This window comes from Talpa europaea (assembly GCF_964194135.1).
Source record: "Talpa europaea genome assembly, chromosome: 5".
NCBI classification, from domain to species: domain Eukaryota; kingdom Metazoa; phylum Chordata; class Mammalia; order Eulipotyphla; family Talpidae; genus Talpa; species Talpa europaea.
The window spans coordinates 83,735,069-83,756,060 of NC_140071.1; the positions used below are offsets into that span (position 1 = coordinate 83,735,069).

At 36.5% G+C, this 20,992-nt stretch overlaps 1 protein-coding gene across 3 annotated transcripts in view; it reads right to left on the bottom strand.

The window, feature by feature from the left end:
- Nucleotides 1–20,992, bottom strand: part of GRID2 (glutamate ionotropic receptor delta type subunit 2) — a gene marked incomplete at its 3' end in the record, with an annotated part of 1,748,121 nt that overhangs the window by 35,427 nt on the left and 1,691,702 nt on the right. For 2 of the 3 annotated variants that reach the window (XM_084234294.1, XM_084234292.1), the window contains 2 exons: nucleotides 5,515–5,755; nucleotides 2,473–2,895 (listed from right to left, as the gene is read on the bottom strand). In XM_084234294.1, the coding sequence (XP_084090420.1) occupies nucleotides 2,473–2,895; nucleotides 5,515–5,755 (664 nt within the window). Of the gene's footprint in view, nucleotides 1–2,472; nucleotides 2,896–5,514; nucleotides 5,756–20,992 lie in introns of those variants that run through there. The other variant, XM_084234293.1, reaches the window with a different exon arrangement.

Sequence of the window (20,992 nt, forward strand, 5' to 3'; positions counted from 1 at the left end):
TTAGTTTTCAAATTAATAGGTTCAGTATGATGAATATTTCTCTAAAAGCAAAAAATTATGAATAAATAAATCCTAAGTTTAAGAATTGCCCTCAATTTTCTTTTTTATGCAATAAGCCCTCACTATGCTCTTATTATAATAATCACACTGTCTACATGAAACAGGAAAAGGCTCTCCCAAAAAATATCCACAGAGAAAAATAGGTATGTTTTTGGTTCAAATAATCTAAAGTAGCAAAAAGGAGTCTTTCATTGGTGTAGGACATCACTTAGTATTGTGTTTTGTAGAGAAACACTCATTTTGGCATGGTTCTACTACAACTTATGCTTTAGTTAACTTGAGGTAAATTTTTAGAAAAATTGGGTTTTATCTGTGAGAGTAAGCATACTCAAATTGTTATAGTTATGACTTCAATGGGATGAGAGCAAGTTTAGAAAACATTTTTATTAGACAAATTATTTAGACAAATTATACACAGAAAGCTCTGCCACTCATAACTGAGGCCTCCAAAAAAGTGTTTGTGTATTTGTATAATAGGCAATACATCAAAATAGGCCTATTTTGAATATTGTACATGGTTAACAGTTTGTTTATAGCTAAAATCACTGCAACATCTGGTATGTCCCTACATAGCTTGTTGTAAAGATTTTTTTTTTTGTTTGTTTTAAAATCAGAGTTGTGAATGAGATCATGAATGTTACAAGGGAAAACAAGTTGTGCATGCACTTAGGTACTTGTTACCCTGGAAACAAAATGGTTTTTGCATGATAAGATATTTTTCTGCCTTACACAGTAGACAATAGTTGAAGATTTAGTACAAAAACAGTGACAGTACAAGATGCTCCCCAGAACAGAATTAGCATCAAAATATAATATACCTTAAGAATATACCTTTTAACTTTTCCTAAAGCAAATCACATAGGTTGATTCCTATATCAATCCTAGCCACAGAATGAAGTAGATTAAAATAAGTGTATGGCTGCGTAAAAACACAGGATAAGTTCTTGCTTCCTACTAACCACGTTTTAATTTAAGGATTACAAACAAAGTTCATCCTACATTTCTAACAGGTAAGAATGCTACTTGAAAAGGGTTGTGCACAAAGAGGCACTGTTTTTGCTGTCATCCTTCTATACAATTGGCACTAATATAAAAAAATACATAGCTCCTTCGAATAGAACCGAACAAACCAGGGAGTTAGGTTTAGAGCCCAGTATGGTTATTCTATTTTCTTCTTTAGGATAATGTATGACAATAATTAAGGCCACATCAATATATCTTAAGGGCTTCCACTTCTTCCCAACAATAGTTGAACTGACTGGCTTTCTGCTTTGGAAGAGAATTTATTAACCTTCAATTATCTATGTTTAAACTCTTCTAGAGCTCTATGTGCTGTTGTAGCTAATAGCATTTTCCATTTAGATAATTACTTAAAAGTAAAGTTATTAAGGTTAGCTTTATACACTGCTGAATAACAAACAAAAACTTATTCAAATGGGTTACATCTAGGAACAAATATTAAATTGCCCTGGATGTTTTAATAACAAAATTATAAAATATTCTCTGTTGGCAAACAATGCGAGTCAGAATAACATTAAAGCAACCTGCCTTTTCTAACTGAAAAGACCCCCTGCGCTATACATAGTTCCTGTATACAATACTCATTTTTTTAACTAAAGCTTTATTAAATGAATTGCAATAGCAATGGCCGCCTTTTAATATATATACACATTATATAGGTGCATATATATGTATATATATGAGATACTAATTTATTTAACACAATAGAGGCTTCTGCCATATGATAAAGTTTACTGTACATAAGAAAAAACTTTTAATACTGTACAATCACATAAAGGTCATATGCACTGTTGCAGTGCAAGAGTAGTTTTAACTGTAGTCTTGACTGGCATATTAATGGCTTTTTTTGTAATCCTACAAAATTGCATTCTCATATTATGTGGCCTGAATGGTCTTTAAATTATTTTATTAACACTGCAGGGGTTGCCTTTGGTCCACAGTTAAAGGACACTCGACAGCAGTGGAGCATTGTATGGATGCAGCAGAAGAATGTAAAAAGACTGAAGTTATTGCAATTATATTTTTTAAAAAGAGAAATGTTACATATGAGGCCTTTATGTAAAATTAATCCTGCATATACTCTTAGTATACTCAGTGCACATTTCCTATACTTGAAGTACAGTATATGAAAAGCAGACTAATAGGATCCTAGTATACTATATTCTGGGGGAACAAATTGAGTAATGCAAAAAAGTGGAGGGAAATGGATAGGGAGAGAAGGAAAAAGAGAAAGAAATGGAGGAGAAGGAGAAATGGGGAGAAGGAACTGGAAATTGTGACTAATAATCTTGATTTAAAAAATGTTACATCCATGTTAGTCCCACAATATTACAGTTGCTCCTTGCAAAGGGAGTCCTACAAAAGAAACAGTGAAGAGATTTTGTTTGTTGTTCAAATGGAGGTGCCTCGGTCTGGATCATTACCCAGATTAAGCCCAAGGGTAGGAGTTGGTTGATAAGGAATAGATGACATTGTTTTTATAGGGCTTCTGAAAAATCCCCCGTTAGGTGCCCTGTGCCTAAAAGGGCCAGTTCTGTGCTCAGGCACATTGCCAAAAGCGAAACCAGAGGCAGCTTTAGCTGAGAGTGTGCGGCTAAGAGTCTGGATCTGCTCTGGGATAAAGGTTGTGGTGGTAATATGAGTGTTCCTGAAATCACTGATTTGCTCCAGTGCTTGTCGTGTTGGCAAAGTGTCAATGTCCAGAGGGGTCAAGTCAATTGACGAGGTGGAAAACTGTTTATGGGGGCTGTCGTCATCTGTGCACAAGCTATTTACACGTCTATGGAGGTGCTCCAGGTCAATTTCCTTGTCATCCTGGAGATGAAGAAAAAGAAGATAAGGTTCTCATCAGTACTAGCTTCCATGGTTAAAAAAAAAAAAAAAAAAGTAGTTCAGCAACATGATAATGTAATTAACTGAACTTTGGGGTTTAATCATTTACCAAATATTTATTGAGTACCTAATATGAGCTAGTTCTGTGGGTACCAATATGATTCTGAGATAAGGTTATCTACCCTTAATATTTTTCTTACAGTAAAAGTTCTAAACTGGGCACATCTTACATGCACTACAAAAATATGGAAGCAGTAGATTGGTGATTGCCACTCCTTATGAGCTGGGACAGACCCAGGCAAAAATGGATCAATTAAAAGTACGGCTTTTGCAACTCATTTCCACCCATTTCTACCTATTCTTTACACATACTTCTTCCTTTCAAGGGTGTCTCATTCCACAAAGTTGGATTTTTTCCTTTCCATCCACTCCTAACCTTAATGTTCTATTCTTGGAGGTAAGTGATACCACATGCTATTCACATCGAAGTGTTAGTGACTGTTAAAGTGTTATTTATCTTTAGGTCAGAGATGTGTGAGATTGTTTAGAGAGAGTGACATTCAATACAAGAGAACTGATATCTAATGGAGCGATTCCTACACTCAACTTATCTGGTACCTGAATGAAGCAATATTGTGAGGTCAGTGGTACCTTTAGAGACTCAAATCATGGACATGACGATGACAGATTTAGTTTAGGATCAGATTTATGCTAAATGACCTCTAAATCAAAGAGGCTTGCAGCTAAGCTAAATGGAGTCTCAGTAAGCAGGTATTTAATAAAGAAGAAAATAAAACCTCAGTCTTCTGGAGGTGCAACCAATTCAAATATCCCTTAGAATTTTCACCAAAAGTGAGCAATAAAGCTCAGTACTTGAAAAATAAAACTGGGATAAAATAAACTTGTCTCTTTTTTAGTTTTATTTATAGCTAAATTCAGTAAGTTAAGTATAGGGATTTAAAATACCTATTAATCATAAAATGAGAAGATATCTGTTCATAAGATCTGGATTAGCTATCATGAGTTAGAATGGAGTATATTTATTTTTTCATTGTGTTCCTCCATGAAAAATATTTTGATGTGCATCACTGTTTTTCCTTTTCCTTATAATATCCAATAAAAAATAGCCATTAATACAATATTATCACTGAGAGTTTAGAGGGTTGAGAAACAAAATTTTATGGTTCCCACAGCAACTATAATGTAGTCATCTATCAACAGATGTAATAATTCAAAATTTAATATTATATGTAGTAATTCAAAATATAAGGAGCTTGGGGAGTACTTAATTTTCGGATTTTTGAGAATGTGAAGTCTCAGCTATAATGTTGCATTAATGTGGTAGTTTGCATTAAATCAGTGTAGCTAGAGATTGCAAAAGCTTATTCCATGAAGAAAACACTACAATAAAATCTGATTAATTTTTAGTTTATATTCCACTAATTTCAAATGTATGATACTTCAGACAGGTAGAAAATCAAGATGCATCTTTGCTAACCCAAGCTTTTCCTTATAAATAATGCTGATCAACTTTGCATAGAAGGTGGTAGAAAAGAGTCTTTAGACTATTTTAGTAGAAAGCCATCTTTTTGAAAGAATACATTAACATGCAAAAATTCATATGGAAATAATGAGAAGTCATTTTTATTTGTGCTATAAAGCAGATCCTCTCAGGATTTGCTGTAAGCATCAGTTAACCAGTGTCTAGTTACAGAAGGTATAAAATTGTCCTTCTTTAGAACTATAAAGCAAATCAAATCATTCAGCAAATTCAGTATTTCTTTTTACTTCAATTTGCAAAGCTTTCGTAAATATAATCTCATTCATTATTAAAAAAAATCACCTTTTTGTTCCAGTGGAGATAAAAATCCATGAATCAAATAGTTTAGTTTCAGTTTTCTTTGACAGCTTTAAATTTTTGAAAACTACAAGGCACAAGTCACCTTAAACGAGATATTATGTGGAGCTCTGCAATTATTCTTTTATATCTTTAGAACAAAAAATTAATGTGGCCCTGGAGTTAGGCTGACTCAAGAGTTAAAGAGAAATTTGAATTCTAGGTGATTCCACTGTGTATACTTGTTAAGTCTGGGTCCTTCCAGTGCTACAAAACATGAACACTTTTATTGATCTACATACAGGAAGAAGTCACTGGCAGTAAAGAGAAAATTTGGATTATTTTATATAATATTGCATTTCTTAGACCAAATCTTAAAGACACATGTAATTTACCTACAAGTTAAACAACCAATTGAAGCAAAATAATAAGTATCTTTGTGGGCTGGTCAAGGGAATCACAGCCTTTAAAAAAAAATCACTGAATTAAGTTTATCCTGAGATTTAGGAAAATTTTCAAGGCTTTATGGCACATGGAATCGTTAAACCTCCCAATACTATGGTCTCCTCTACATTTACTGGGACTGTTTTAAAGTGGAAATGGTATCAGTCATCCCAATTTTGCCATTTCACAAATTTATTTTCAGTTTTCAAAGATAGAAAAGCAAGGAACACCCACACCCATTATCCACCTCCTCGTGATTATCCTCCCTGGATAAATAGCATCTTGGTGCCTTAATTAGTGCCAAGCCCTCAATCAAGTACCTCTTTTGATGGAACCCGGGAGCCTTTCCTCTTGTTCCACCACGTCTCCAGCATGGCTATGAAGCAGGAGAGGACAATTCCAGCTGCCAGGATACAAAACACCCCTGCAAAGCTCTTTATATCCAGTGCACCTCCTTTCTGCTTTGTGTCCACTGAGGAGTACAGGTCGCATTGGCCATTCTTCGGCCACCACTTGTGCTTCAGGATGTCCATGTCACCATTTTGCTGAAGCTCCAGGATCCTTGGGGTAAAGGATACAATCACTTGTTATTGCAGACGTAGTAACTGCCTCCATTTATAACATCCATTTATAATCCCACCTCCAAGGGATGGTGACTATTAAGGGAAGTGAATTTATTTGTGGCTTAGCCTGCAGATGGAATTCTGGAACACTCAACATGTTATTGCTTTGATTCTACAGAGTTGTGCCACAACGCTCCCCCCGCTCTTTCTTCTCCTCCCCCACTTCCATTCTCTTCTTCCTTTGTTTTTATTCTACAATTTGAAATATCCACCACTGTCCCCCCACCAAACATTTGTTGCAATGTGATTTTACATTTACACTTCAGAGGACTGTTTTTATGTGGTTTCAAGCTGCTACAGTTCTGTGTTCCTTCCCTACAAACAGAGTGATACTCTGGATCTTAAGGCTTTTACAAAGAACATTTTTCTGTTTAAAGCAAGATGCTGGCATAATGTCACCCAGCATATGCTACATAAAGAAATTCAATTAAAAAAGACTTCTATTATTTAACACCGTATGGGAGAAAGCCTTGGGACAAGTTCGAAGTTGACACAATACATCAGTTTTGGTTTTACACACAATGGATCTAGTTTCCCTTTTATTGCCAAAAGGAAAAGAATCTTACCTTGGAGAATGTGAGGAAAAGTTGACCAGAGTCTTTCAGAATTAGTTAAATTCAAATAAGAAATACCCCTTTTCTTTTTCCTTGCCCCCTCTCCCACTCCCAGTCTGGGAGCGGCTGCAAAGCCTGTAGCTTTTTTTTTTTTTTTTTAAGAGGCACGTATATTATTTATTTATTTATTTGTTTGTTTGTTTGTTTATACATGCACTGGGTACAGTCAGAAGCGCGGGAGGGTGAGAGAATTCACCAGAGCCAGAGCGGGGAGCAGAGCAGGCAGAAGGACCGAAGTACACTGCTGAGGGGAGCAGCGGGCAGCAGGAGAGGTCTGCGCGCCATGTGGGACCCTCCTCCGGTGGGCGGGGAGCAGCCGGGGATCGAACCGGGAGCTTCGCAACCCAGCGCTCAACCGCTGCGCCACCGGGGAGGCCCAAAGCCTGTAGCTTTTTAAAGTATGCTTTTCTCTAGAGTTTTTGTTGTCAATTCTAAGTGCACTTTAGGCTCTAAAGGAAACCTCCCTAGCTCTGGCCCTCCTGAAGGTGAGTCCCTTCTCACAGGCAGGATGACCAGGGCCAAGGCTATGGGCATGGTAGAGTGCACCATCCTCACAGATTTTTAGAATTTTCTGCCCAAACAGCTCAAGGACTGTCTATGTCCCACGAAGGCCTGTTTCCAGGTTTTCTCCTAAGAGCTGATGTGGACAGCCATGGGGAGATAGAAATTTAGGACAGTGTTTGTAGACAAGAGCAAGCACACGCCAGCTCAGTGCGCACACTGTGTGCCACCCTCACTGTGCAGGGGAGAGCTGAGAAAGTTGGCCAGAGGCTGTTTCAGTGTGTGCCACCCAGCTAGTCACTAGCTGGAAACTCAAAGCTGGCTTACTAGGGATCATGACACTCTATTCATCAAGATAAGAGGATAGGGCCTCCCTGCTGGCACAGGTGGTTAAGACGCAACCTATGAAGCTACTCGCAGCCACTGCAGCACAAATTTGATCTCTGATCAGGCAGCTACCCACATGGCTCAGTAGACCTCTCCTGACTCGCCTGCTGCTCCCCTCAGCAGTGTATTTCAGTCATCTGCCTGTTCTGCTCCCCACTCTGTCTCTGGTGAATCCTCTCACCGCCCACACCTCTGGCCTGTACCCCAGTTCTTGTATGCATAAATAAATAAATCTTTTTTAAAAAAGATAAGAGGATAGAAGCACATTTTGTCTAAGAGGTTTTGGCTTGAGTTACAATAATTACAGTTAGAATATGTAAACCCACATTGGGTTTTACACTTGTCCCTGAGCCTTGGATTATTTGGGGAATTACTGCTTTAACAAGTTCTGTTTCTTCAGAGCAAGCATTGCTGAAAAAGGAATGTTAGTTTGAGTAATCAAATTTATTAAAAGAATGATGAATAATTATAGATTATCTTTTACCCTTATTCTAGCCTTTATTTCAGATAAATTCATTTACTTTTCCAGAAATTCCAAAAATGTGTTCTATGGGCCACTGGTTCCTAAGGCTTCTCCAAGAAAAGGGTTCCATAGTCACTAACTTTGAAAACCACCTTATTAAAGGCTCTAGGAAGACCTGCAGACAAGAAAACTTGTATTAATTTGTCATTTCTCAAATTTATTTGATTTTCATTCCCTTTTCTCATTTCTCCCTCCAAGTAAACATATGGTGCCACTTAGATGTGGAACATAAAGAAAACAAACTAAGGGCCTCCCTGGGGGTGCAAGGGGTTAAGATGCAACCTATGAGGCTGTCTGCAGCCGCTGAAAGTACGTGTTCAATCCCCGGCCAGGGAGCTACCCACATGGCACAGCAGCACTTGCTGCTCCCCTTGCCAGAGTATTTAGTCATTCTGCCTGTTCTGTTCCTCACTCTGTCTCTGGTGAATCCTCTCACCCCCACACCTCTGGCCTGTACCCCAATTCTTGTATGTATAAGTAATAAATGATTTTTTTTTAAAGAAACCACATTAAAGGTTAGGTAAAGACAAGCTTAAAATCTAACCCTTAAATGCTGACTATGACTGAAACATCCATAGGTGAAGTGGGTGGTGGGAGTTTAGAACAATGAGGAAAGGGAGCGCAATGGACTATGGTGAACTATGGGTGATTTGGTGTTGAGTTCACTACGGTGATGATACCTGAGGTGGGGATCCTGTTCTTCCAAAAAACCAACAATAATGTAAGCCAATGTCACTGCAATTTAATAAAAAAAATAGAAAAATTGTGACTTGACTCAAAGCATCAACCCCTTGTTGCAATTTCTGGCACTGTGTTAGGTATCACACACATGTGTAATCACAGCATCACAGTTGCTTGCTTAGTCTATGCATGAATACTGTTTAAATGACTTTGAAACCTTTGGGGTATTTGCCTATTTAAAGAAACTAGGTAGTGAGGTTAACATTGAGTAGATTAAAGGAAAAGTTTAGTCATCTCTGAAGAAATAAATATTATTTTATTTTTAAAGATTTATTTTATTCATGCATACAAGAACTGGGGTACAGGCCAGAGGTGTGGGTGATGAGAGGATTCACCAGTAAGAATGGGGAGCAGAACAGGCAGACTGACTGAAATACACTGCTGAGGGGAGCTGCGGACGAGTCAGGAGAGATCTGCTGCGTCATGTGGGTATCTCCCTGGCTGGGGATTTGAACTCATGCTGCAGTGGCCATGGGTAGCTTCATAGGTTGCATCTTAACCCCTTGCACCATCAGGGAGGTCCCAGAAATAACTCTTTTTTTAAATTTGAGTTTATAGTTATGTGTGGAAATAAAAGGAAACTAGAGACAGCATCATTTGCTTACAAAATAAGCTCCCATGATTCCCTACCCTCCTAAAATTAGTCAGTATCTGTGGAATTGAGAGAGTATCCTTCATAGGACTCTCCAACATTTATGTGTCTGTTTGCCTTTCAACAATGTGTGTTCATTATCTTCCATATTGCATAGCACACAGTCATGGTCATGTATTGATTTAATATGTTCAACAAAGGTGGTTTTGGTTAATGGACCTTGCATTCAGAGTCTGTTCTTTTTTTCATATTATTTATTATTTATTCCAGTTCTTCCTTTCATCTGTCCATTCAGTAAATATTCAAAGAATGACTTCATATCAGACATTTACTTGAGTACAGAATTTATTTTAAACCACAACTGCACCCTCAGTCATGATGGCCTGATAAACAGTGTGCAATCTTTTCTTTTTAATGTCCTCAATTCATGCTAATTTATTTTCATTCTTTCACATATTTATACAGGACTTAATATTACTTACCTTTTCTCCTTCAGTGGTATCGGTGTCACAATATATCTACACTACATCTTACTCTTGGAAAATATTTCAGTTTTAAAAGTAATGGTTGAAGTATATGTGTGTGTGTGTATAAAATGTCACCAATTTTTATTCTGATAAGAATATAAGATATTAAATTAGAATAATTTGTATTAATTTTTAGATACAGTGGGCTGGGGTGGAAGGAGTTACTGAAGATGAGAAAGAGACTTTCCTACTTGCCTTTAAGGATCATAATATCTCAAAGATTTGGTTTGTGTCAAAAGCACAGATGCTCAGAAATTGTAGGAAGACTCCATTTTTGGGGGATACACAGAGTCACAACACTGCAGATTCCCCAGTCAAGCTCTGAGCCACCTACTACAGATTCTAGGAATACAACTGGGATGGAATAGAAGTGTTGGAAAAAAAATGAAATTGTTCTCTATGCCTAGAGTTCTGCCATAAATTCTAACTGCAAAGCCTTATGCTTATGGAAACTCATTCAGAAAAATCTAAATATATTTCTCTTATTATTATGTAAAATAATTTAGGGATTAGTAAAGAAATTTTACTAAAATCTAAAGCAGTGTTTTAAAGACTAACGGGATGAGTCCTCATAAAAAAAAGGAGATTTTTTTCCTATTTTCAGATGTTCAAAAGCACTGGCACCTTTGAATAGGACTTAAAAGCACACCCAAAAGAAAGATTTGCCTTTTAACTATGAACATCACTGATATGTGTGTGTGTGTGTGCAAGTAACAATTCAAGAATCTAGTTAGGAAATCTTTTTATAAATTGTATTTTTAAAAAATTCTTGATAAAAAAAGTTAAAGTTTTTAGTTTCTAAATAAAACAAGATAAACTTTTAGATTATAAGTAGTTACAGAAGGGAAGGAGGAATGGGATCAGCAAGGTAGGTGGTTAATTGTATGGTTAGGATAGAATTGAACTAATAGTGGTTAAATTAATGTAGTATACACATATTTTGGATTTCAGTGATACACACCTGAAATTTATATGATGTTATAAAGCAATGTTCAATTAAAATAAAATTTAGTTCTATGAAATGATTGCTTTTGTTATTATGTGCAATTTCCACAAGATGGCAGCCTTTGCTCATAAAGAGCAAAGTGTTACGGCCATTATAGTTACCTATGAGTTTAAAATGTGAAGTGTAAACTTTTTGGTGCTGTAAACACTTAAATGGTTATAGACAAGGTTGGATACTAGACTGTGATGAGCAATTGGATGAGTAAGACCTCTTCTTCTTGTAGTCTACTAGAAAACGTCTTGCCTTTTTTACCCCTGAGTGATGAAAGCAATACTTTTGAGAACTAGTGAGATCATAAGCAAAAGTACCTTGCTCATTTCTTAATATATAGTAGGCTACCCAAACTCAAAATTTAGAATTATCGTCCATGTGTGTTATTGATATTCTTTCTTTGGACCGCTATGACACATACTTCTTAATGCTGAGTTACATTTCCAGGAAGAATATTGCATTGCTTTTTTTGTGCAAAAACATCTGTAAGCTCATTTAACAGAAAAAATCTTAGAAGTTCATAATACATAGCTTTAGCTTGAAAATGCCTAATAGAAAAATACTGCATGCATGGATTTCTTTACTGGTATAAGTGAGCAAATTTCTGGAGGAAGGAGTGGGGAAGCAAAAGATCCTTCATATTCAAATACAAATATTCAACAGGTTTGAGACATTTATCATGGAAAGCTCTTTGCTTACTTTGAAGATAACAGCATAATTTGTATATAAGAATTGTATTAATTAATGATAACTTACTATCCTTAATCAGTACTTTAGAAATTGGTTTGCAAATTAAATTTTATATAACAAATAAATTTCATATGAAAGATGTTTTCAAAGTTTGATAACTTTGATTTTGTCTTTGAATACTATAGCAGTCTACTGATTTCTTCTCATTTTTAATTTTCTTATCCTTAGGTAAATTCCTATGGATTTAAAAAAAAAGGCACTCTTTATCTGAAAATAATAAAAAAAAGTTACTTGAATTTTAGTTCTTGCCACTAGGAAAAAAAATTAATGACAACCGAAACTGTAAAAAAAGGCGGGAAGTCTTTTTTCAGGCTGTGTATATAGGAACTCCTGTGACACTTTGGCAGTTGGAATTCCCTCCTCGTGTTTATAGAGGTATACGATATTAGAACAGAAAGAACTGAAGACATCATTTCTCCACTTCCCCCTCTCCCCATTCTATGGATGAGGTTACTGGATGACATAGAGCAATATTTCCTCCAAATGATCATAGTCCACACACACAAAAGTAAGTTACATAGCATGTTGGGGTAATCAGAGGGTCTTTCACTGGACAGTCAACCTTTGCAAGCTTGCATTGTCTATCCTGAGGACAAAAGGAATCACAATTTTAACAATATCTTACTACATTATTTATGACACCTATGTCGGAAAGCACTGTTGCACAGATTAAAATGTGGGGGAGAAAGGATGCCCTGAACAAACTCTACAAACACAGGTTTTATGGACTCCACCCCAACGCTAGACCAAAGATTCAAGACACCAAGGACTACGAATCCCATAAAGTCATCATCATGGAAGAGATATTGCTGGGAACTGAGGGTGATGTTAAGCAGCCAGGTGTGGTATATAAACAGACATGTGGGCCTTGGGGGTCTCTTTGGCTCTTGGCTTTTCACTGGCTGTCAGCTTGCCATTGGATTTCAGCTCAATGGAACTGGTAGGACACATTCACCAATTTATTTCCTTCTCTTTCTCCAAATTATTCATTTCTTTTGTAAAGAAACCCCTTCTTTTGTAAATAAACCCTTCATTAAACTTTTTATGTGTGCCTGCAGTTGAGTCTTATTATAAGTCTCTTTAAGTGCACGGGTGAGTACCCCACAGTTAAGCAACCCATTTTATATTGGGGTTGCCCTGTAACAAAAAGACATTTTACAATGACACAGAGAGAAAACAGCTGAGACGGACCTAGAACCCAGGTCTGCCTTCCAACCCATTTCCTCCAGCATATTACACAGTCTCTAAAATGTAACTATTTAGAGAAGAGCTATCTTTCAGTTTCAGAGATTTGTTAGGTTCTGAGCAAAATCATCACCAATGTTTCCTTTAAAGCAAACAATATAATTATAGTATGATTGCAATTTATCCATACATATTTGCATGTGTAAAGAAATTGTAGCTTTTGGGCCTCCCCGGTGGCGCAGCGGTTGAGCGCTGGGTTGCGAAGCTGCCCGCGGCCTCTGCAGCGCCGGTTCGATCCCCGGCTGCTACCCGGCCACCGGAGGAGGGTCCCGCATGGCGCGCAGACCTCTCCTGCCGCCCGCTGCTCCCCTCAGCAGTGTACTTCGGTCCTTCTGCCTGCTCTGCTCCCCGCTCTGTCTCTGGTGAATTCTCCCACCCTCCCGTGCTTCTGAGTGTACCCAGTGCATGTATAAACAAAACAAACAAACAAATAAATAAATAAAAAGCATGCCTCTATAATAAAAAAAAATAAAGAAATTGTAACTTTTTTCTACAGTTCAACTGATCTTTCTCTGAAGAACTGGGCCTTCCAAGCAGAGAGACCAAAACTAAAATTAGCTCAATATGATTTAAAATTTAATCTGATAATTATTTAACATGTCTCTTGCTTTAGCTCAATATACTGGAGAGAATTACTCAGTCCTTCTGATTCTTCCCCATTTCCTTTGCCCTTTTCCAAGATGGCATCAGGTTTTATACAGGACCACATTATATCCTCTATATTGACAGTTTGGGGGAAATGAGCTCCAGGTCTCATGTTGGTCTTTGGATTTGTGTTATTAGCTCTCTTTTGAAGTATGGTGGACAGGGCTCAGTCCTTAGTTGGTGACTGCTGCTAAAGATGCAGAGGCTAATTGTCAGCTAACCTTGGTTAATGTGTTTCTCAATTTCTTTCAGGCCTCTCCTTGCACAGTTGGCTTCTTTTGATCTCATGGGGTGTTGTGTACCTTTCTGAGCCCCAGGCATTCTTTTCATCCAGCCTCTAACTATTCTTCAGCCCTTCAGGTAAAACTGTAGTGTCACCTTGCTTCTCACCTTAGGGATTACCGAGGGTGGTTCTTGAGTATTTCCAGCATATGGGAGTAAAGTGGGTAGGGGCTGGAATGATGAATGAACATTTGCTTTTTTCCTGACCACACGGATCTGGCTTTTCAAACATCAGGTTTTCTCTATGGGTGTCAAGTCTGGTGTCCCTGGAACTTCTCTCAGAGACACTGTCAGGAAGAGGAATATCAGGCCCTCTAGCCTTGGTGAAAATCGGTTTCGCTATTGACCTCCGCTTGCCCACATTTTATCCCCCTCTGTACTCTGCTGGTAAGCTCTAGCCAGAAGAGCCACAGCTTTCCTTTTCTTTCTTGGATATCTTTCTTACACTCAGGTATTCAAATTTTTGGTCTGATGCAACTTGGAGATAGGAATTAGTGAGAATGAAAATACATTATTTTAATATTTCAACAATATATGTTGCCTACTTCTGAGTTTCTTTTAAAAAGTTATTTATTTATGCATACAGTCCAGAGGTGTGGGGGTGAGAGGATTCACCAGAGACAGAGTGGGGAACAGAAAAGGTAGACTGACTGAAATACACTGCTGAGGGGAGCAGCGGGCAAGACAGGAGAGGTCTGCTGTGCTATGTGGGTAGCTACCTGGCTGGCCAGGGATCCAACTTGTGCGCAGAGGCTATGGATAGCTTCATAATGCTGTGTTTAACCCTTGTGGCACCAGGGAGGCCCTACTTCTGAGATTTATGTATCCTAGATTAAAAAGGTATTTGGGATAGAGTCTCATTAAAGTTTATTGTCACTTATTACTGAGAGAAATTTTAGGAATAAATGAAAAATGTATTTTTTGATACACTGAGTGGATAAATTTTGGCCCAAAATATCCACATTATTAAATTCATTTGCTTGAACATCAGAGTTGTATAAACAAATTCTATCAAACTCCTGTGAATCAGATATCAGGTGACTTTTTTCTCAAATAAAGTTTCTAAATGATCAGTTAGAAGCGTTGGATACAACAAATACTCACTGAAAGCATCTGACATCTCAGTAATGTCAAATAGCATTATCAGATTACTAGAAACTATTTCTTTTGTTTTAGTTGGATTTAAAATATGTTGCTCATTTAGTTTAGCCAAATGCCAGTTACTTAAATTCAATCTACTAAAATTGCTTAAAATCATACAGGTGAATAAGGTTTTTCAAATAAGTTTATACATATCTTTTTGTTAAGTGCCAGATAGTCAATATTTTGGACCTAGTGGGCTGTACCATTCCTGCTTCAGCCACCCAACTCTTTTTTTGTAGTTACAGAAAGAAGCTAGAATCAGATTTGGCCAGCTGGCTATATATTTGCTGATCTGTTTTAGAATTCCCACAACAAATAACTTTATGAATTCAAAAAGTTCCCATTTCACTGATAAATATATTGAAGCTCAGAAGCTTAATTGATTTGGCTAAAATCACAATTAGAAAGTATCAGAGTTGGTTTTAAAACCAGATTTATTTTGACTCTTATTCCATTGCCTCTTAGTCCATTGCCTTTGTATTAATATTTAATTTAATATTAATTAATATTGAGTAATGACTCTTATTAACTTGTTTACACTTTTAAATATGTGTGAAGTGATAATGTGTGGATTTTGAATTTGATTATATTGAGACAGAATTTGAGGTAACACTGTTTATTCAACATCGCAGTATAATAGCTCAAATGATTTTTGAGTTTCCTTGATTTTCTGAGTATCCTGGAATATACATCTGAACGTTTATCCTAAGATTGGAACCACCCATGTCCCAGAGAGTGAATGCTTTAATTATCTGAGATAAGATAGTCTTTATCATCTGATATTGCCTGTATTTACTGACTTATTTTGTTGAAAAGTAACTGTGATTTACTAAGCATGGGTAAGAAAATTAACTTACAGGGAAAGAGTGTTATCTCTTTTAATCAAAAGATACAAAAAGCTTTTTAATTATTTGTGACTAGAATTATTGTAAACTAATTAGAAGTTTTTCAGGATTGTAAAGAATTACTATAGATAAAGGGAATGAAGGCGAATCTGGGAAGGGACCTGGGAAATGAGGCCATATTTAACTCCTACAGAATGAGATGAAGTGACCTGCCCCCGCACATACCACAAGGCAAATCAATAGGACTGGATCTAATTACAGGTTCAGTGATTGTTGCAGGCTGCTGCCTCATGGAGCCATGCAAAAAGAGATGCTTCCTGCCTGGTTCAAACCTGATATCTCACTTTCCAATTTGCAGATGATAATTTGATAAAATCTTTCATTGGTCAGATCTGGTTTTCTTGTTAAAAAAACAGTGTCCATGTCCTTAAGTAGTAAGTGATATCCTCCCAAGGCATCATTTTTCTGTGTATGGGCAATAAACTGTGAACTTTATCCAGCTCAACTCCTTTCCACAGGAATAACAATAATAAATGCATATGTAATGCTGCAATGTTTAAAAAGCACTTTTCCAAAACATTGCATATCATTTGATTTACTTCTGAGATAATCTTATGAAGGAGGAATTGTATTGATGAATTGATTTCTTCCCCTAACTCTCTTATAAAAGACTTTAAGAAGGCTGTAATTACTAAGTTTTCATTTTAAAGTCTAGGAATTTGAGGCTAAGAGGCGAAGAAAATTTCCTCAGGTCTCAGAGCTGATAAGTGATCCAGCCAGATCTCAAACAGGTCTTCTGGCATATGTAGTTGTTTTGAATATGACATCAAAAATCTTTATTATCCCTAAAGGAAACTGGTGTAAATGAAAGCTGTCACTTTATTTCCTGCTAGTTACTAACTGAGGATTTAACTACTCAAGTTTCTTGGATAACATGTATTCCATTATATCCACTTATAAACATTGCACTTCCTGGTGTTGTCTATCCTAATGTCCCTAGAGAGACACATGCATATCTTATGAGTTCATTAATCTCTTTGTGATCAGAGTAAACATCAGATAAATTCATTATCAGGAGACACTAGGGGAGTTTGCCAGTGTTATCAAAACAAGGCAGTGTGTTCAAAATAAGGAAGCTGTGTTCTGAGATTTTATACTTACTCATTGTAATTCAATGTATTATGAAATTTTGATCTATGTTATATAGGTTTTCATGGTTATCCCACTGAAGTTTTTCCTTAGATTTTAAGCAGTAGTTCATAAAAGGTACACTATTTATTAAATAACTCTTAATTATATATTTTTAAAGATTTATTTTTTTTTATACAAGAATTGGGGCACAGGCCAGAGGCACGGGAGGGTAAGAGGATTCACCAGAGACAGAGAGGGCAGCAGAACAGGCAGACAGACCAAAATACACTGCTGAGGGGAGCAGAGGGAGAGACAGAGGAGGTCTGCTGCGCCATGTGGGTTTCTCCCTGGCCAGCCGGGAATAGAACCGGTATTACAGAGGCTGCGGACAGCTTCACAGCTCTGCGCTCAACCCACTGCGCCATCGAGGATGGGAGGCCCCTCTTAATTATTTTGAAGCCATGCATTTAATCTTTAACACAAAGCAATTTTTATATTCAAATAGTGATGAGATTTTTGTTGACTCTAAGAATCATCGTGCATTATAGATATATTCATTGATTGAGGATGAAACTTAAAATATATAATGTCCCTTCAAATTGATCTCTCACGGTTAGAGACATTTTCCAACACAGGTTTGGCACTGCTTAAGGGTGCAAAATCAGTCTCATTCATTGAAAATAATTGCTTAAAAAATCAAATTAACAATATGATGGATCTCAAGATTTTGGTGACTAGTGAACTTTAATTATTATATATTTTATGTGTTTATGCTGGCAGTAAAAGTCAAGCACTCATTATAGAAATGGCAGACATGATCTTTCATAAAATGAGTGCTGGGCGGCAAATGAATAGATAATCAGGATAATGAAAGCTAGTCACAAAGATACTAGAGTGCTCAAAAGACCCCGGCAACAGCTCCCACTGAGAGAGAGGGCATAATTGCAATTGGAAAGAGAACACTTTTGGTGATCTTTTAAAATGTCAACTTCATCCTTAAGCTCAGTGTGATATTTGGGTTATAGGGTAAAGGGGAAAAATTCTTTCTTTCTGCAGTGAGAAGCTGGCATTGCTCATCTCTGCTCACCGTCATTCTTCAGGCAATTGCAAAATCTTGATCAGGATTTTCAAGTGTATGTATATGAAAAGCAGCCATAAAGTCAAACTTATTTTGGTTAGTATATTGAACACATTTTATGATTTTCATATATTTCAGTCTGACAACTATATTAAAAGAGTGGAATTCCAGTGTCTATGTGTAAATGGCTAGAGATTGAGATAAGTATCTTTGAGACATTGTTAGAACAGAGAATAATGGAGAATGAAACTTTTGAATGGACATTCTCATGAAGATCTGCATAAACACTGACCTTTCTATAAGTGAAATAACAATTTAGATATATAATAAAATTTATTACTGTAAGAGCTACTGTAGTAGTTTCTTTAATAAGTAGAGAATTCTTTTATGGTACAAATAAAATCTACCTTAGAGGTTGAATATTGACATATGCTTAAAAAAACTCAAAGCATATTTATATTAGAGTTGATAGATAAATTTAGTGTAATTAAATTTCTCAGGTAAAAGTTAGAGCATTGATAATAAACTTTAAGAAAACTGCTACTATAGTTTACCCATATTTTCATTGATGGAAGTCTAAAGGATTTAAAGTTTAGTCTCAGTTTTTTTTTTTTTTGTTTTGTTTTGCATTATACACATCATTCTAATTCTGTTGGAAAAGTATTTCAAATTTTTTTAGTAAAGATAGTTAAGACAGTAACAAACTTTTCTCAAAGTGATTAGAATCCTAGAAAAACAATGAATCTTTTCATTTTAGATATTTTTTAAAAGTCTTTTCTACTTTCTCATCTAAACATGTGATAATGTTTCTAAAAATGGAGAGGGAGAGGCTGGAGAGCAGGGTGCTGAGGGGGCCCAATGGATTATTATGTCTTGGTGGTAGATATAGTGTGGTAACATGGATTGGAAGAAGTATGACCCTATACCTCGGAATCATAGACACTGTTTTAAATTAATGTTATCCCAATAAAATATTGTGTACAAAAAAGAAAGCAGATGACTAAAATAATTATGTACAGTTAAAAATAAAAGCTGTTTCTGGAAGGATTATCTGTGATATGCTGCTGGGTAATCCTACTGCAGTGTGTCCCTATGTTCTGAAAGGCGCTGTGCAAAAAGGTAACCAAACCTGGGTTTCAGAACAATGGACACCTTACAAATGATCTTTTGGAGCAAGTGTCATCTAACAGGTCTCATAATGGAACTGCCAGTAACTTTATTTTGGACTTCTAACCCTCAGAGCTCTGAAAAGTAAATTTCTGTTGTTTAAGCCACCCTGTCTGTGGAATTTATGCAGAATTTGTGCTTCTTTTGTTCCTGATCAATATTTAAAACATATTATTTTTAAACTAATGTGCATTTAAAAATAATATTGTTCTTTTTAATAATACTTTATAATTTCGAAGCATGTCTATTGTCATCTTTTTAAAATTATACAGTCCATTTAAAATTATGTAAACAAGAGTGTTGAAAAGATATTTAAATTGCATAAGAAATACAATTGTTTTCAAGTGCTTAATATATATGATAACCAGATATAACAAGTTTGATAAAACTACTTAAAAGACATTGATTACAAATCATTATTTAATACAAGCTCTCCAAAACATTTATTCTGAATGCTAACAGCTTTAAACTTGGTAGCAATAAATCTTTATTAAAAGTGCAATATCATCACATGTGTAGATTTTGCTTTTAGGCTAATAATAAACACGCACTCTTGGCATATTTTGATATCTATTTACTTTTTAAAAATATAATTTATTCGTTTGACTGGTAACATTTTTAATGAAATAATTAATTTAAAAAAAAAAGATCCTCCCCATCAGATATCGCCACTGTGGGGTACCTCCCACAGTGTTCCTTCTCTCTTTGTTCCTCCTCCATCCCACCTCCTCTCTCTTCTCCACTTCTAATGCTTCAGTTCTACAGTCAGTTTTCAAGAGTTAGTTTATAAGGTTGTCATTCTCTGGTTTGAGTGTGGTTTCTCTATATCCCACATACTAGTGTTACCATCTGGTACTTTTACCTTTTGACTTTTTTTTTAAGATTTATTAATTTATTTTATATAAGCACTGGGTACAGTCAGAAGTGCGGGAGGGTGAGAGAATTCACCAGAGCCAGAGTGGGGAGCAGAACAGGCAGACTGATGAAGTACACTGCTGAGAGGAGCAGTGGGCACGGCAGGAGAGGTCTGCATGCCATGTGGGACCCTTGCCAGTGGTGGGAGATCGAACTGGTGCTACAGAGGCTGTGGGCAGCTTCGCAGTCCAGCGCTAAATCGCTGCGCCACCAGGGGAGGCCCACTTTTGACTTATTTCCTGTGGCACTATCTCTTCCAACTCCATCCATGTTGTTGAAACATACATTTTAAATAGGATAACTGGATTCCTAAAGTACTTTCATGAGTGTCTGATTTTAAATAGAAGTCCTGGATATGTGTTTTGTTTTTAAAAAGAGGCAGAGAATTGAGGTACTCTGATATAAATGGTTATTTATAAAAAAAATTATATAATGTGGTTTAAAAGTAGCAGAGACTCCTCTAATTCCACAAAGAAAGGATAATTGATGTGTTACTGCTACCTTTCACAATTTAGTTTTCCCACGCATGGAGATATGCTGGGAATTAGTCTATTCCATCTTCTTAATGAGACTTATCTATTACTTAGATAATTTATCTATTTTCTTGAACCATCAGGACTAACTGCTTACTGGAGTGAAGTTTTCAGCAGCTATTAGAAAGAAAATTTACCGATATAAAGGGTCTAGTCTATCTCTTTCCATATATCTATGTGTTAAGATAAAATAAAGTGGTGTGGATAAGCTGTAGTTCTGAAGGGTATGTTGACTCCTACAGAGCCCAAGCATGTTCATGAGAGCTGCTTGCTATTTTCCATGGTAATAGCAGGAGCTATACACACAGCAATGTTTACTTACTTGATGATATTATGTGAAACTTCAATAACTCAGAGAAGAGGCTTGATAAAATTGAGTGTCATTCAGTCCTGTTAACAATTGTCAGAGTGACCGTGTGGCTGGTTTCGTTATCCAGAAATAAGTCTGTTAATACTGTATATGAGAAGGTACAAAATGAGAAGGCTTTGCAAAGCCTGCTATTTTCTACTTCACCCCAGACCTGATATATTAGCTTTTCAAAACTGTTTCAAACCTTGG